Genomic DNA, 18,963 nt, shown 5'->3' with positions numbered 1-18,963 from the left:
TGTTTATGAATTACTGTTATAATTATACAATAATTGTATTGTCTGATGATTGTTACCAAATAGTTATTTCTACCTTCTAGTTCTAGAATTACATCAAAAGTTTGTACTTTTAACATATTTCTCTGATGAGCTGTAGTAAAACACAGCCAATCTGTAACTAGAAAGAAGAAAACGGGGCAAATGTGGTAGAAAAAAACAGGGTCTAACTGCATGGCCACCTTTGACAAACAGTGATATATCAGTATTTGGTGAAGCACGATTGTTCAGCGAGGCCTTACAGCTCCAGAGTCCTGGGTTCATTTCCTAGTCTGAACAGCAGTTTGTGCAGTTTGCACAATAAAATTGTATCTACTGTATGCAGTTTTCTATTTTGGAATTACTGTATTTTAAAAAGCAGTGTATAATTGTGGGTTTTGGAATGCCCTGTGATGGAGATGTGCCCTATCCAGGGTTGGTTCCTACCTTTTCCATGATGCTATAAAGATGTGGTCTGGCTCTCTGAAATTTTGTACAGAGAATACAGAGTGTACAGAAAATACATGAATTAATGTTAGGATCTGTGTCTGGTGCTTGCAAATCTACTGTTATCAACAAAAATATTTGTATAATGGACATCTGTATAACAATGAGTCTCTGTCATTTCATTGCATACCTAACTTTATAGTTGTGATTATTTTTATTGCCTTTATTATTGACATACCAAACCAAAATAGTGCTGCCACAGCCTTACCTCTTTCTCAGAATTGGAGCCGATGTTTAGTAGTGCCATTGGGCTGTTGGGTGCACTTCCTGTGGCAGTGGCCAGCTCTGGAGCAGAGCCAGTCTGTGGGGAGGGAGACACTCCCAGTGTCTGGTTAGCTATCTTGTTACCCAGGGTAGTAGAGAGGTATTGCTTCACCTGCTGGCGCTGGGCCTGCTGAATGTGGTACTTGGTGGGGTTTTCCAGGTGAGTTTGTACCTGTCCAGACATACCACAAAGTAAACATAAAGAGTCAGCCAAATTCACTTTTTAAAAACATCCATGTCACTTTCTGCAAGTACAACTTAATTACTGTCCTTAATACAGTATACTGTATTACTGTCATATACTGTGGTAATGAATATATATAGCTATAATGTCAGTAGTATTTATTTCAATCAAATTTTTATCATTCTCATTTTACTTTGCACATGTACTTCTGATATACCTTCTTCCACTAATTCAAACAGAACTGAATAAATAGGCAAGCAAAGTTGATCTCAAAAAGAAATATAAAAAGAAAGAAGCTATATATCAGATATCTCTCCTACCTTTAGGACTTCAACTGGAACCTGTGCAGGAGCTGGTCTGGACCCCTGTGGGGTGCTGACACTGATGGCAGCAGATGTGGCTGCATTGCTGCGGTCTGATGAACGGAGCTGGGCTGCTGAGGCTTGTTGTTGTGCCTCTCTGCGTTCCTGCTCCCGGGCCTGCTCCCGCATGAGCTGCTGCCGCAGAAGTACTCTTGACGACATCACTGTGCCGGGTGGGACTGGGGAAGTGGAGCTGCACACAAGAAAACATGGCACATATGTGGTTAGGCAGGCATGCTCCTTGCCTCCCAATTGAGGAAAGCATAGCAATATTACAGTAAAAGTATTAATGTAAAGGTGCCAGTTTGTAACTTTATATGGCAATATGGATCCAATTACTTGAGGCTTCTCTGTAGAAAACCTCATATCTGTATAAGTGCATTGTAAAAATAAAGTTTTCTCTTTGAAATCATTGTTAATGGTGATAATAAAGATGGCTGAGAAGTTGCTAAAACCACAGCATAGATGGAAAGACTAGAATAAGTCACTCACTGAGGCCTGCTTATGCACAAGGTATGGCTTTTGTTGCCATGATTACAGAGGGCACTTCAAGTTCATAATTGTCTCAGCTACACCAGTCCAGCATTAGAAATAACTAGAGGCAAATAGTTTTACCCCATAAAATATAAGGTGAACAGCAAAAATGTCCCACAAATTATGCATAACATTAGTAATCATTTAATAGATATGATTGTCACATTTGGAATAAAATTTGGCTTTAACACTTCTGTTCTATGTAATGTTAGGCTTTTTATTACTTTCCCCACATCTCGCCATAGCGTGCGGACTCCATAAACACTCTCATCTGCAGTAGCCATTTGGTTGGCATCTCATAATTGTTTGGCTGTTGGTTAGGGTTATAAATATTAAAAAACAAATCAATTAAATTGAAGGCAAATATCTGCTTTATTAGTATCAGTATTTGATAACTAATTAAGAAATTGGTTAGAATGAAAACCTGCAGCTGTTGCCCACCAGGATCCAATTTTGAAACCTCTGTCCACAGTAAGAACTTTTACTTCAGTGCTGTTCGTTCCTGCTATGCTCCTGTCCACTTATGGTAATCATCCCCTCTCTTTCCCTTACTGAACATTTCTTGGTCACTGTACACATCTTAAATTTTTCTTAGTGTTAGCCTGTAGTGCCCACCTCTTCGCTGCTGTAATCCTTTTGTTTAATGTGGCCAGTGACAAGTGGGTGTCTCTTCAGCTGCATCAGTGTTATCAGGCTGCCTGCCTTTATACTATTGTCATGGCCAAAATATAAAGCCAGCAATACTGAAATTCCTTTAGTAAATAAATGTTCTGATTGTAACTTGCAATTACACTTAGTGGTGCGTTTTATCCTTCTCTTTAGCAAATTGGTCCTTGGTCTAAAACACGTTCAGTACCACTGGTTTATATGAAACAGGTTTCCTTTCTAATCAATATAGTGCTTATGTTTTGACTATTTTTAATAAAAAATCAAGGAAAGTGTATTTATACATGGCTTGATTCTTCTGTTAGTAATGTCTCTAGATAAGACATATCACTTTACTACTCTTATAAGGTAAAATAGTAAAAATTATTATTTTTTATATTTTCTAAAATGCTCTATTTGTTTATAAAATATCTGTGGATTTCAGTCAGTCAGGCCAAAAACTGCCCCTTAAGAAACGACCTCCTTCACTGTACCAACCTAATAGTAAACAGAAGAATTGACATAAAATAATATAGATGTATGGCAACTAGCAGTGTTATGTGCAATCAGCAAAAGTTATGGGGCATACATGAGATTGAACTTGCAGTAGGAAGTGGGAGAACTGCCTCAATTACAATTTGTAATTACTCATCCATGATGAAGTCACGTTAGTATAGACTCTGCTACAATTCTAAAGGGTAATACTTGTGGCCTACAGGTAAACCTGGTCGATCTGTGTTATATCATAGACTACTGCTTCCAAGGGAGGCTAACATCAGAAATTTGCTATAGTAATGAACCTACTCAAGACATTTTGACACACTGTAGCTACCTGAACAGCTTAGATATGGTGACACCTTAACATGGGCATCCCACAGTGCAGTTTATTTCCCAGTACAGGTGTTTAACTTTGACCATTATTGGATGTTGAGAAACCAGATACACTTTTATTCAACTTGATAAGTCTCTGTGCTATTGTTAGTTCCATTTGAACTGATCTTCAAGCTGTTATCTTTGCTTTGGAGTTTGCATGGCATGCTTGGAAAAAAAAGCATGCAGAGAGTCTGTTCAGAAGAAAATAAATAACCTAGAGGTAATTGCTAATCACAAGGGTACAATTATCAACAATCTTGTTTTTTTATTATTAAGCCATATTTAATCATACTGTGATTAATGTTCCTGAAATAATAAAGAAGCATTCTTCAACTCAATCAGCACCACCCATATATGTTTATTCATATGAACACACAATGACTGCAGTGCAATACATCACTTTAGGTTTACATACAAAACATACATATAAATTAGTGCCCAGTAAAGCCAAAGCCATAGTGTGCCCACCGCTTCTTAAAATGAGTAAATATCTTTCAAATTTTAATACAGCGAAACAAAAAAAAAAAAAAAAAAAAACAAAGTCTTAAGAGAACAACCAAAATTCAGGTTTCACTATAAGTCTATAAGCAGAATAATAAAATTTCCACACAGTCCTTTCAAAGTGAATTCTGGAAGCTTTGAGTAAAAGATGACAACCACCTTGGGCAGGGTGCCAGTCTAGCACTTGGGATTAATTCCCCTTGGGATTAATAAAGTATCTATCTATCTATCTATCTATCTATCTATCTATCTATCTATCTATCTATCTATCTATCTATCTATCTATCTATCTATCTAGCTTAGGGCATACTCAAAGACATGCATAAACATTCAATCATACTTGTCTAGTAAATTTGTCAGCCATTAACATATCCTGAGCACCTATGGGATGTGGAAATGAACTGGAGTATCTGGTGGGACACTCATGTGAAAACAAATTGCACCGAGATATTTACCAGGCCAGGATTCAGATTTAAGGTCTTGAGGCCATGAGGCAGCATTGCTTTTCATCACACCACAATGCCCCATCATTTTACTTAACTAAATATCATTTCTGCTGAAGAAAAGTGTGTAGGAATTTAAATCCACATTCAAAGATAGATTAGTAAGTAAAAACTTACAGAAGGCATATGATGTTGTTAAAAAGCTATGTCATGGCTTTAAATGAAAGTGAATACATATCAAGGAAAGTGATGGTGGACTCTTAAACACTCCATACAACATCACAAGATGCTGAAGTAACTATAAACTGTGCAGATCACCCAGAGTTGAGATAGCTGTAGGCTTTGATGTGGAACTTTGCAACATATGGGTGTGAGATTTGGATGCCATAAGAAGCATAGTGGCTTCTGAGATGTACTGCTACCAAAGCCTTCTCAAGAGTCAAGTGGATGGATTACAAGTCAAATGAGTCTATTCTACATGAACTTCTGATTGAATGCCAAATGATGAAATCAATCACACAGGAAAAAATGAGATTCTTTGGTGATGTCTACATGGCTAGAAAGCTGTCGGCACTTAACTCTACAAGGGAAGATACTAAGCTGAAAAATGAAAGGCAGAACAAGGAGGAGGTAGAGTCCTCACAGGTGGCACAGTGGTAGTGCTGCTGCTTTGCAGTAAGGAGACTGTGGAAGACTGTGGGTTCACATCCCGGTTCCTCCCTGTGTGGATAGCGCTTTGAGTACTGAGAAAAGCGCTATATAAATGTAATGAATTATTATTATTATTATAACTGAGTGCACCAGGAAAAGTATGTGACAGGAAATAATGGAGAGAAGTAGGGCCATGTGGTCTAATGCTCTCCGACTCTCAGTCATAGTAATACAAATAAGCAAGCAAGGAATTTCTGCTGACTATTGTAAAGCCTCAGACCTTTACAGAGAAATGAGCCATGTGACAAACATGAATTCAGATCAGAGTATATTTATGCCTGCTTATGGACCACAGAAAATTAGTCAAGAATGTTTCCTGGAGGCAGCATATACTTCTGTAACCCAGTCAAGCTCTGCTCACATGGAAATTGTGCACCTGCTTTGTGGACTCACCAACTGCAAGAAAATAAGGCCAAGAGAGGTTTGAATTAACTACTAGTTATAAAAAAATATTTAGAAAAAAAACGACAATCCTGAAAATGTGTAACATTTTAGTCATATGAAAAATTTGGGCACCTCAGCAGAGATATTACATCAATAATTAGTTGAGTCTCCTTTTGCAAATTTTGCAAATATAACAGCCTCTAGATGCCTCCTATAGCCTTTGATGAGTGTCTGGATTCTGGATGGAGGTATTTTTGACCATTCCTCCATATAAAATCTTTCCAGTTTAGTTAAATTTGATGGCTGCCGAGCATGGACAGCCTGCTTCAAATCATCCAATAGATTTTCGATGATATTCAAGTCAGAGGACTGTGACGGCCATTCCAGAACAATGTACTTCTCCCTCTGTATAAATGCCTTTGTAGATTTCGAACTGTGTTTTGGGACATTGTCTTGTTGGAATATCCAACCCCTGCGTAACTTCAACTTTATGACTGATGCTTGAACATTATCCTGAAGAATTTGTTGATATTGGGTTGAATTCATCCAACCCTCGACTTTAACAAGGGCCTCAGTCCCTGAACTAGCCACACAGCATAATGGAACCTCCACCAAATTTGACAGTAGGTAGCAGGTGTTTTCCTTGGGATGTGGTGTTGTTCTTCCGCCATGCAAAGCGCTTTTTGTTATGACCAAATAACTAAATTTTTGTCTCATTAGTCCAAAGCACTTTGTTCCAAAATGAATATGGCTTGTCTAAATGAGCATTTGCATACAACTCTGTTTGTGGCGTGAGTGCAGAAAGGGCTTCTTTCTCATCACCCTGCCATACAGATGTTCTTTGTGCAAATTGCGCTGAATAGTAGAACGATGCACAGATACACCATCTGCAACAAGATGTTCTTGCAGGTCTTTGGAGGTGATCTGTGGGTTGTCTGTAATCATTCTCACAATCCTGCGCATATGACGCTCCTGTATTTTTCATGGCCTGCCAGACCTGGGTTTAACAGCAACTGTGCCTGTGGCCTTCCATTTCCTGATTACATTCCTTACACTTGAAACTGACAGTCTAAACCTCTGAGATAGCTTTTTGTAGCCTTCCCCTAAACCAGGGGTTCTCAACGTCGGTCCTGGGGACCCCCTGTCGCTGCAGGTTTTTGTTCCAACCAGCTTCTGTTTTTAATTGAACTCCTGGGCTAATTAAGTGAACTGATATTTCCCAAGTTCTGTGTTTAGGGAACAATATATTAATTAGAAAACTAAGTTTGCTAAAAAAATATATATATTAAAATGTGCCAAGCAGTTATATAGGAATAATGTATTCTGTTTTTTTTTTTAACAGTATTTTCATCTTGATTTTCATTCTACTTTTCAAGGTGTTCTAATTGTTTAATTAATCCATTACTTACTAATTAGTGGGTTTGACGCTAAAGTAGTTGCAGCCTTTGATTATTCAGTGTGTTGTTTCCCAGCATGATCTGCTCGTTTTAAGTTGTCATTATTAAGATAAAACGAAGGGGGAAAAACTGCACAGAGAAAGGGCAAAGTATAATGAAATCAACAAAAGAAAGTTAAGCATTTAAATCTATAGCAAAAGCAGAAATTTTATAAATGTCTTATAAATTTAAAAATCATGCTGCTATGCTTTTCTGAATGTCGAATAAAAGAAAAAAAAAATACCAGCTAATTAAATGAGTTCAGTGTTATCAGGTGTTGTCACTGATTAGGAATCTGGTTGGAACAAAAATAGGGGTTCCCCAGGACCGAGTTTGAGAAACACTGCTTTTAAACCATGATACTGAACAATCTTTGTTTTCAGATCTTTTGAGAGCTGCTTTGAGGATCCCATGCTGTCACTCTTTAGAGTCAAAGGGAAGCACAACTTGCAATTGACCACCTTAAATACCTTTTCTCATGATTGGACACACCTGTCTATGAAGTACAAGGCTTAACAAGCTAATCCAACCAATTTGGTGTTGCAAGTAATCAGCATTGAGCAGTTACATGCGTTCAAATTAGCAAAATTACAAGGGTACCCAAATTTTTGCACAGCCAGTTTTTCACATTTGATTTAATTTCATACAACTAAATACTGCTTCACTAAAAATCTTTGTTCGGAAAACACCCCAGTACAGAAGGAAAGGAAAGACATACCACTGTTATCTTTTTTTGTTGAAAGTACAGGTGCTGCTCATAAAATTAGAATATCATGACAAAGTTGATTTATTTCAGTAATTCCATTCAAAAAGTGAAACTTGTATATTAGATTCATTCATTACACACAGACTGATGTATTTCAAATGTTTATTTCTTTTAATGTTGATGATTATAACTGACAACTAATGAAAGTCCAAAATTCAGTATCTCGGAAAATTAGAATATTGTGAAAAGGTTCAATATTGAAGACACCTGGTGCCACACTCTAATCAGCTAATTAACTCAAAACACCTGCAAAAGCCTTTAAATGGTCTCTCAGTCTAGTTCTATAGGCTACACAATCATGGGGAAGACTGCTGACTTGACAGTTGTCCAAAAGACGACCATTGACACCTTGTACAAGGAGGGCAAGACACAAAAGGTCATTGCTAAAGAAGCTGGCTGTTCATAGAGCTCTGTGTCCAAGCACATTAATAGAGAGGTGAAGGGAAGGACAAGATGTGGTAGAAAAAAGTGTACAAGCAATAGGGATAACCGCACCCTGGAGAGGATTGTGAAACAAAACCCATTCAAAAATGTGGGGGAGATTCACAAAGAGTGGACTGCAGCTGGAGTCAGTGCTTCAAGAACCACCACGCACAGACGTATGCAAGACATGGGTTTCAGCTGTCGCATTCCTAGTGTCAAGCCACTCTTGAACAAAAGACAGCGTCAGAAGCGTCTCGCCTTTGGACTGCTGCTGAGTAGTCCAAAGTTATGTTCTCTGATGAAAGTAAATTTTGCATTTCCGTTGGAAATCAAGGTCCCAGAGTCTGGAGGAAGAGAGGAGAGGCACAGAATCCACGTTGCGTGAGGTCCAGTGTAAAGTTTCCACAGTCAGTGATGGTTTGGGGTGCCATGTCATCTGCTGGTGTTGGTCCATTGTGTTTTCTGAGGTCCAAGGTGAACGCAGCCGTCTACCAGGAAGTTTTAGAGCTCTTCATGCTTCCTGCTGCTGACGAAATTTATGGAGATGCAGATTTCATTTTCCAACAGGACCTGCACACAGTGCCAAAGCTACCAATACCTGGTTTAAGGACCATGGTATCCCTGTACTTGATTGGCCAGCAAACTCACCTGACCTTAACCCCATAGAAAATCTATGGGGTATTGTGAAGAGGAAGATGCAATACGCCAGACCTAACAATTCAGAAGAGCTGAAGGCCACTATCAGAGCAACATGGGCTCTCATAACACCTGAGCAGTGCCACAGACTGATCAACTCCATGCCATGCCGCATTGCTGCAGTAATCCAGGCCAAAGGAGACCCAACTAAATATTGAGTGCTGTACATGCTCATACTTTTCATGTTCATACCTTTCAGTTGGCCAACATTTCTAAAAATCCTTTTTTTGCATTGGTCTTAATTGATATTCTAATTTTCCGAGATACTGAATTTGGGACTTTCATTAGTTGTCAGTTATAATTATCAACATTAAAAGAAATAAACATTTGAAATACCTCAGTCTGTGTGTAATGAATGAATCTAATATACAAGTTTCACTTTTTGAATGGTATTACTGAAATAAATCAACTTTGTCATGATATTCTAATTTTATGACCAGCACCTGTAGAGTAAATTATTATGCAGGCTGAGAGGGGTTCCCAAACTTTTTCATATGACTGTATGTTTAAATCTCCATTATCTTTAAATAAGCAAGATATAAATAAATACGCTCTAGTAAAAAAAATTGTTTTTGTCACAATAAAACACAGAAATGAGAAATTCCCACCTTCCAATTCTGCATGCTTACAAGAATCTCTCACATTCTGAAGCTGCCATGTTTTCTCTGAGATTTTCATTAACAGGATGGCTAAATGAGAAGTAACAGCCTGCGATGATATAGTGTGTGCTGAAGTGACAAGTGAGCTATTAACTTACAACTTCTTCCACACAAAACATTTATTCAAGTTGTCTTGGTGTGTTTATATTTTCACTAAAAAGACCCTAATTTCCTCAGATTTAATAAGATATCCTCTTGAGACATGAAAATATTTGAGTAATAATTTTTATCAATCTGACTCAGATATATTTTCAGAATATTTTATACACAACACATACAGGGAAATATTCTTTTTTCTAAATATGCCTATCAAATGGCTTTATTATCATGATAAACACAAAGGAATACCACTTTCATGACATCACTGTCTGTTTTTATGTTCACAAAGGATTATTATTTGTTTAATGAAACCACATCTCTACATGCAGTTGGGAGGTATTCATATCACTTTATTTACATGTCTTTTTATTTTTAGTATACAAGTACATTTAAGGCGGAGGGTATGTAAAACACAATTGCCCAATTGCTCATTTTCAGGTGCAGATTAAGATAACAGAAACGTCTAACACTGGAAAAAATGTCAGAAAGTTCTTAAAACAAGTGTGAAATCATAAACCCCTCTTTCTACACTATAATGTCTCAGACAGATTATGATGGCTTACTTTTCTGTGCGTTACAAAGTTAAATAAATTTACTGTAGTAACTTTGCCAACTCCTAAACAGATGGCTACCTAACAAGAATAATTTCAAGAGTTGGCTTTTAACAGGTGCCTCTTTACCCAAAATATGCTGTCCTTTATTACACACAAGCAATCATTGACTGTATTTTCCCATGGTACTGACACTTCTACTCTATTATTTATGGTTTCCTGGCATTTTCTTGTTTTTCTTTTTCTGTTATTAAATTCCTTTCCCTAAGGAGTGATCTGCCAACTACATTTTCCAGTAGACATAAACAAGAGTATGAGGAAGGAGCCTAAAATGTTAAATATAGAAGTCCAATCACACTCTACACTGTATAAAAATAAAATAAAATATACACTTATGATGTAAATGATAACAATACAAGTTGCTTTTCTCTTGGCCTCGTGCTCTCTGCCAGTTTATAAAAATGATGTTTTAGACACATCTGTACACTGTAACTAAATGGCTCGTTTCATTACAAAACATGAGCACTTCCACTGTATAAGTGCTGCTGCCTCATCACTCCAGAGACCTTGGTTGCAATTCTTACCTGTTAATTAATTTATTTATATACATATTTCACACATGAAATGCAGCTCAAAGCACTTTATGAAAAAAACAATATTAATTATCTTAAAATATACAGTATATCTGCAAAGATAAAAACACATACTAGAAAAATGGATATTAAAATAATGATAAGTAAAATATTTCAAATAAATAAATGAGAATTACTGAGTAAATTAAGAGTTGCAAAAACTATTACTTATTTAACCTACAAGTGATAATGTGACAGAGTCATTAGGCACCACGGCTATAATTATTAGTTCTCTGAGGCCTTGTCATGCATGTGGTATACATGGTTTCTGCTGTCCTGATTAAATTAAAGTATCTTCTATAATTAGCATTTTTAATAACTATAGCTTCAGCCAGATGACAGTGGGCAAGAGAAAAACAAAAACTCTAGGAAGCTTAAACCCGAAGAAAATACATTTCTGGGGACCCATGGCATTCAGTAGTTCAAGTATATAAGGTTTTGTTGATCTAAGCCAAATGGCAAGCGGCCCTTCCTGGGCGGTCTACATTTACAACACCAAAGTCACTAAAATCACACAGCTAGGATGGTTGCTCTCTGTTTTCAGTAGTTTTCCTCAGAAGCTTCAGCTACTTCTCATTTGGTATGTGCATGAATCTGTCTGGCAGCTCCGGACTTCCAGGATGAGTTAGCATGTGACTGTCTTGTTCAGGATTGTATCCTGCCTTCTACACACATTGCTAGGAAATGTTTCAGCTCCCTGTGACACTCTAGTAGAAATACTGTGTTCAGGAAGTCAATAAGTGGGTAAAACAAACACAAGGAAGAAGCAAGCAAGTCAGACTTTAGCTTTAACAAAGATGAAAAGCTGCAACATGATCTGGTCAAATGAGTGCTTGTTTTCATCAATCAGTATGAGCCTTTCAGACTTTTGCTAAGTCAAGAAGCTGTCATGGAAGATACCAAAACACATAATTAAATGGTGTGTGCTTGTATATACACTTGATAGTTGAAATGCCTATATGGGGCATTTAAAGGGCACAGACCTGGCCAAGTGGCAAAAACTAACCTGAGCATGTGATAAACTAACACCCTTTGCAAAATCTTCTTGCTGACAACAACAAAGCAGGCACTAGTAGAGAGTATCAGTGTTATATCTTACCCAGCTGTGAACAAGCGGGTATGGTGCTTGTGATCCAGTGTTGGAAATGGCTATGTCCTGGATGATATATGGCATGAACGGTTAGCAGTTTAGCAAAGATCTCAAATCTCAGTAGTCATGGTGTTCTGACACCTGGCCTCAATGAAGAGCATGAGGCATTCTTTGTATCCTGAGACTTTACTTCCACATACAGTATGTCTGATATAAACAGGCATATAATAAACAAATAAAAAGGTACATATTCTTGTAGCTGGATCTGCACCAATTCTTTAAATTATAGCTGTTTAATTTTAACACATTAGAAATTGTAATCTTTTAACACATTAAAAAAGTAATCTTTTTTTGTGCTTGTACTTCCAATTTGTCTGTTAATAAGTGATAAGATTGTACTGTGCACACTCCAAATAGACAAATGTCAGCAGAATGTGTGCATGAAGTGCTTTTCAAATAAACATGAGCTTTTAAAGGAAGACTTGCTGATTACTGTCATTTTTAAAATATATTTGTTCAGTATTTTTCTGCTATTTGGTATGCCATTATTTAAAAAAAAAAAAAAAAAAACTTATGAGAAAAATTGTAAAGGAAAATCCAACTGTACAATTGGCCAATTGTGTGGTGATTCTGTGTGTTATGTGATCTCTTGTACAGTATATCCATCCATCCATTATCCAACCCGCTATATCCTAACTACAGGGTCATGTGGGTCTGCTGGAGCCAATCCCAGCCAACACAGGGCGCAAGGCAGGAAACAAACCCCGGGCAGGGCGCCAGCCCACCGCAGGGCACACACACACACCAAGCACACACTAGGGACAATTTAGGATCGCCCATGCACCTAACCTGGGGGAGGAAACCAGAGCACCCGAAGGAAACCCACGCAGACACAGGGAGAACATGCAAACTCCATGCAGGGAGGACCCGGGAAGCGAACCCAGGTCTCCTAACTGCAAGGCAGCAGCGCTACCCACTGCGCCACCGTGCCGCCCTGTACAGTATATGAGAATGTATTTTTGTTTTGTGTTATTAACTCAGTGTACCTCAGTTGACGGTAAGAGCCCAGATGGAGGCTGAAGGGGGGCTTTTGACTTCAACCACCTTATTTCCAAGAGGTCCGGTTACTGACAATCATCACCACAAACCACCTCCAAACCTACAGAGCGTACAATAATGCCTAAGCTGGCTTTAGTTCTTGATTAGGGCCTTGTTTGGTCAAGAATCTTTTTACAAAAAAGTGTTTCTATTTGAAGACTTTAATCTTCCTCTTTTTCAAGTTGTTATCTAGCGTATGCTGTTCTCTTTCTAATGAATACTCTGTACTAACGCGCCCTAACAACTGAACAGTTCTGCTTTATAACAATTAGGCAATTGTATTACTTTGTTGGCTGTTAAAGAACTGACATTTTTATCTGCATTAAACCTATTTTTAAATTATAAACAGGCACTTTTAATTAAAATTGAATCTTCTACTTAAATAATACTCACTTTTTATTATCATAATGAAAAATGAATATTAAAAAGATTAAATCCTTGTACTGGCAACAAACCCAGATGCAGACAAACACAGTAACATTCTTGATACAGAAAATGGTAGCCAAATCCAGGAGGGGTTTTAATCCATCCTAAACACACATATTTATATACCTACAGGTGCTCCGGTTTCCTCCCACTGTCCAAAGACATGCAGGTTAGGTGCATTGGCAATCCTAAATTGTCCCTAGTGTGTGTGTGTGTGCCCTGCCCAGGGTTTGTTCCTGCCTTGCGTCCTGTGTTGGCTGGGATTGACTCCAGCAGACCCCCGTGACCTGGTGTTAGGATATAGCGGGTTGGAAAATGACTGGCTGACTCACAATGGACCAATTTAGAGCATCCATATACAATTAAAAAACAAATAAATCAGAGTATCTACAGAACCAGAAGAAGAAAAGTATGTGGACACATGTGTCTCAGGCCCAGGTTTTGAGCCCAGGCAACAATGCTTTTTATTGAGTTGTCTTGCCTTTAAAAAATTCAAACATGATTGCTTAAATATTATGAGTCACGGGGAAGCATTCATTGGATCATTCATTTGTGATAAATGATAACTCAATAGCAATTCTGTTTTACCATTCAGTGAGTTTACCTCTGAGCGATGGGCTGGCTCTTAAGTTCATAAAACGTTTCCTTCCCAGAAGTTAATATGTTCTCCACGTCAATGTCTGCAACAATTCCAGATTCTGGCTGGAGAGACTCCAAGCTAAAAAAAATAAACAAAATTGAAATAATTTATAAACTTTACAAAAGTTCAGATTACCTGGTTTTCAGAAAGTTTTGGTTGTAATGGATGCTAACTTAGAACCACTTTACTTTTTTTTCCCTTTTTCCTCACTCTGCACACAGAAAGAAACAGGAAACAACATACTGGAGATGCCTTTAATTTTTTTCTCCACCATTAATGGGTGGTAAAAAACTGAGCAAATTCCACATTAAGTAAAACGAATTCACATCCATTGGCCTCATCATATAAATGAGCACCTTTTTTTCATTTTCTTTTATGTTTCTGGCCATGATGCACATAGCACTGACCCAGTCACCTGAAATGTACAGTAAGAAGTTACATATGGATCAAGTTGAATGTTTAAAAGATTAACTATGCAAACACTATTATTAATTAACTCTTAAGAGTGAAACTCAAAAAACTCAACCGCTGTGCTAATTGTGTCCCCATCAACATCCATGCATGTATTAATTCTTCTGTATTCCACAGAATTACAGAAGATCTAAGCTTCTCCCATCAGCATAAGGCACAAGGCAAGAACCCACCTGGGAGTGGGTGACAGTCAATCACTGTGCTTAGTCACTCAAATGGGACCAAGTTAGAATCACCAATGAACTTCATATGCACATCTTAAATGGCACTGGACAAAGTAGTACACCTCATAATCACAGGGATCACTGGCAAACCCAATAAAGCTAGTGACCTGTCCAGGAACCAAATACTGGTCCCTAAGAAACTGCACCTTCATGATAGGCCCAATTAAGAAAAAATCATCACACCCACCAGACTTTTGAAAACATCACGGGATTTAGAAAATCTTGGATTGTCTGTTCAAGGAAAGGTCAGTATTTAAGGTCCTTGACCTATAGTGTTTTGAAGACAGTACGGCAAAGGCTTTGTCTACCTTAGTTCTTCCTCGTGGATGGATGTGTTTTCAAAGAAGGGATTTAATTTGCTGCAAAGCCAGCATGATGAAACCTGTTTAGTAATGACTGTTCAAAGAATGTCTTTTAAGTCGCAGCAACACAGTTTATCATGTTTACGGTGCATTTTGCAGATGGATGTTGAAACTTTAGTCACATGAAAATTAATAAAATCAGCTTTTCTTCCTATTCTTGCTTAACACAAGAATCAAAATGCCAATTGATTATGGCCAGATGGATGATAGGGCTCATAACTTGGTTGGATTTATTCTCTTCATGTTTACTGCGTGCTTTCTCACTGTTAAATGATCACTTGGAATCACCCCCTAGAGCTATTGCTTAAGCTGTGATGAAATGATACCCTGCATGGTGTGCTGGACATTTCAAAAGGATGGCAATCTGATATTTCTATGTATTTTTCTTAGTAACAATGATTCCTCAAGACAAACGTAATTGTGTTTTATTGACATGCTGTGTCAACTGTATTGGGTATGTTACTTTTCATTAAAAAAAAACCATAAAATAGTTATCTGTCTATGATTGAGTTTTAAATTTGGGAGTTTACTTGTTCTCTTCATGCTGCTGGCATGGCTAAGAAAGTGTCCTATGTTTCCAACAGGTGTACACACCTTATCTCGATCTGCTTCATTTAGCATTTTTCTTGTGGTTCACATTTTTTCATAATTCATTGTTAAAATTCAGTACTCTGATAATCATCAAAATAATTTTCAGACTAGCCAAATGAAAACAACACTACTTTGAATATATTCAAATTAGCAAATGGGCACATATCCCAGATGTGGGGATAAACAGAGACACATGTGCAAATAAAGGAATTCAACTGGAGCTGCCTAGCCAGAGAGCAGAGAAAAGCAACACCTGGAGGTCAAAACAGTGTACAAGCATGAAGTAATCCGATAGTACAGACACATTATAAATAATATAGGATTTCAGTGCTGTGATTAGTGTTACTCTTCATAGATCTAGCATGCCGAGATAAAAACCAGTGCCTGGTTGTAATCGGTGTGGAGACTGCACATTCTTGCCATGTCTGCAAGGGTTTTCCTCCACATCCCCAAAGACAGACTGGTTAGGATAACTGGCAATTCCAAATTGGTCTCTGTAAGTGTGGATATGTGTGATGAACTGGCTGTTTAAATGCCCTCAGCACAGTGCTGCTGGGATAGGCTCCAGTCTCCCATACAAATTTGAGGATTTGTTATATTATTATTTCAGGGTCCAATGTCTTGGATCAAATGTGGGCCACCATGAGTAAAACAGAACAACTATGAAGTATTTAAAGTACCACATCATTAGGGAATTTATGTGCCATTCCTTTTTAAATATCAGAGAAAAAGATACAAAGAATACAAATATTTTATACGAATAATTACAAAATGAACAACTCTCATCAGTCAATCTGACATTTTTGGTCAGCTGATTTGTATTTACCCTGGCATCTCACATCGCTTGCCTTTTAAATGTTCTTCCTCTTTTCTCTTCCACTTCCAGTGTACAGGATTCACTGCTTATCCCAACTAAATCTGCGAAATTCACACTGCTGACACTGTTGCTCCTGAATACGGATCTAATAAAGTCTTCTATGTCCAAAACTTTATGTTTCATTATGAAATGCTTATTAGTATGGACTGCAGTTATCTTCTGTATACCCATCAAGTTTTGAACATGCTTAATTTACTGTAATTCAGGATTGGGGGAGGGGATAGAGCCTATCTTGGCAACGCCGGGCAGGCAGGACTCATGGATAGGTCATCAGTTCATGTTAGGACACACCCACTAATATACCCATACTAATACTGGGTCATTGTAAACTTGCCAATTAACTTAACATGAGCCACTCAATGATGTGGGAGAAAAACCCACACTGACACAAAAAAAGCAGACAAACTCCACATAGACAGTGATCAGGCCCAGATCTGAATGCAGTCTCCTGGAAATATGAGGCAGCAGGGCTACCACTCACCAAAGTGTGGCCCACTTTTTCTAAAGAAATTGCTAAATTCAACTTGGGAATGGCTGAAGATCTTGAACATTTCCCTGATTACTTTCCTCAAATCACTAACCATGCTGCACTAATAAATCACATGCTCCTTTTGAGCAATATGGATGAAGCATTTGCAGCTTTTATATCTTTGGCAAGGCATGCAGTACCAGGACTATCCCTCTCATGCCAATACAGTGGAACCTTGAGTTCACGAACGTCTCGGTACACATACAAATCGGTTTACGACCAAAAAGTTCGCCAAACTTTTGCCTCGGTTCACGACCAACACACTCGGTATACAAACAAGCCAGTTTCCCCTTCGGTTTGTACATGTTCAATCTCTCCTTGTGCATTAACTGTGCAGTGAAGCAAGCTGAGAGACAGCGCGACACACATGCACACAGGCAGCGTGAGAGAGAGACACACACACAGGTAGCGAGAGAGAGAGAGACACACACACACAGGTAGCGAGAGAGAGACACACACACACAGGCAGCGTGAGAGAGAGAGCTGGACGCATAAGGTAGGAAGGCAGTTAAAGAATGCACTGGGCTTGATTTTGTTTTCACTTCTGTTTACAGCGATCGGTTCGTAGCGTGCATTGTTGCAATGTTACTTTTCTTGGTGGTTTATTAAATTATGGATTTTTTCAAATGTTCATTTTTTTCCCTGTGCTTAAAATTCATTAAAAAAAACTGTTTTCAGCCAGCGGTTGGTAGCGCGAACTATTGCAGTGTTAGTTTTCTCTGTTGTTCAAGGTTTTCTCAGTGTTATTCAATGTTTTTACATTTAGTTTACTATTACGCTGTGCATTCTATGGTTTAATTAACTATATTTGTGCTTAAAAACTTAAAAATATATATATTTACATACAGTTCGTATAGTCTAGAATGGATTAATTGTATTTACATACAATCCTATGGGGGAAATTGCTTCAGTTCACGACCAAATCGGTTTATGACCAGAGTTTTGGAACGAATTATGGTCGTGAACCGAGGTTCCACTGTACTTGCAATTTTCCTTGATCTACAAAATCCTAGACACCAGAAATTAGTGCCATAACAGCTTATTAGCAACCTGAAGACTTTCTTTCAGCTATGAAATCATTGGGTCAATATTATATTAACACTAAATAATTGCCATGGAGGACATTGGGAGACAAGTTGTGGAAAATATAAAACCAGCATTTGGTACATAGTTATATTAAAACTAAATAAATAAAGTGCCAAGCAATTACAGATTCTATGTGCCCCAGCTCTAGCAAAATAGCATTCATTTTGACAATTGAAACTTAAGAAACTCCCTGACCAACAAACATTTATATTTTCCTTCATTGGTACGTTATTCTCAGTTACAAAAGAGCTGGTCTGGGGGATAAAATGAACAAATGTATACAGTATTTCTGGTTTGTTGTCTGCTTCAGTAACATATCTATGAAAATTTACAAGTAGAAAAATGAAAGCCAAAAATTATCTGAAAGAAATCATGCATTAATCCATTCTGTCACTCAGAGCAGATGATTTAAATGTAGTGCACTTCTCGAATATTTGGGATGTTAGAGGAAACAAAACTACAAGAATAGAATATACAAACTTCATACAGACAGTGACCAGACCGAGATGCGGAAATGAAGCAGTGAAGCAGCAACACTAAACCTACCCCATATCCAGTTCCCCTCTTGTGGTCTGTTATGAAAATAGGATGCAGCCCCGATTGCACCACTGCTTTACTTGTCATTTGATTCTGAACAGGGTTATTCAAGACGACCTGGACATTTTCAAAATATATTACTCAGCAATTGATGTTCAGATACCATGAGCCATTCAAATTTGCTCTTCTCATATCAAAGACACCATTGTGTTCCGAAATGGGCAGGTGCTCAAGGTAGGGCTGGTTTCTGACTTGAACCATCAACTCTTAACTGGATTGAGCGGGTTTCTTGATGGATAGGAACTCAAAACATTAATGTTAACGCAGGACATTGAAACTAACCATGT

The 18,963-nt window shown here is 37.9% G+C and overlaps 1 protein-coding gene across 1 annotated transcript in view; it reads right to left on the bottom strand.

The window, feature by feature from the left end:
* tfe3a (transcription factor binding to IGHM enhancer 3a) overlaps nucleotides 1-18,963 on the bottom strand; it is a 79,389-nt gene that overhangs the window by 19,335 nt on the left and 41,091 nt on the right. Inside the window, exons 2-4 of the mRNA XM_028813289.2 lie at nucleotides 13,904-14,017; nucleotides 1,291-1,525; nucleotides 731-958 (exon numbers count right to left, since the gene is read on the bottom strand). Coding sequence (XP_028669122.2) covers nucleotides 731-958; nucleotides 1,291-1,525; nucleotides 13,904-14,017 — 577 coding nt within the window. The remainder of the gene's footprint in view (nucleotides 1-730; nucleotides 959-1,290; nucleotides 1,526-13,903; nucleotides 14,018-18,963) is intronic.

This window comes from Erpetoichthys calabaricus, chromosome 11 (genome assembly GCF_900747795.2).
Source record: "Erpetoichthys calabaricus chromosome 11, fErpCal1.3, whole genome shotgun sequence".
Taxonomy (NCBI): Eukaryota; Metazoa; Chordata; class Cladistia; order Polypteriformes; family Polypteridae; genus Erpetoichthys; species Erpetoichthys calabaricus.
Note: the sequence above shows the minus strand (reverse complement) of the source record. Positions and strands in the feature narration are given on the sequence as shown.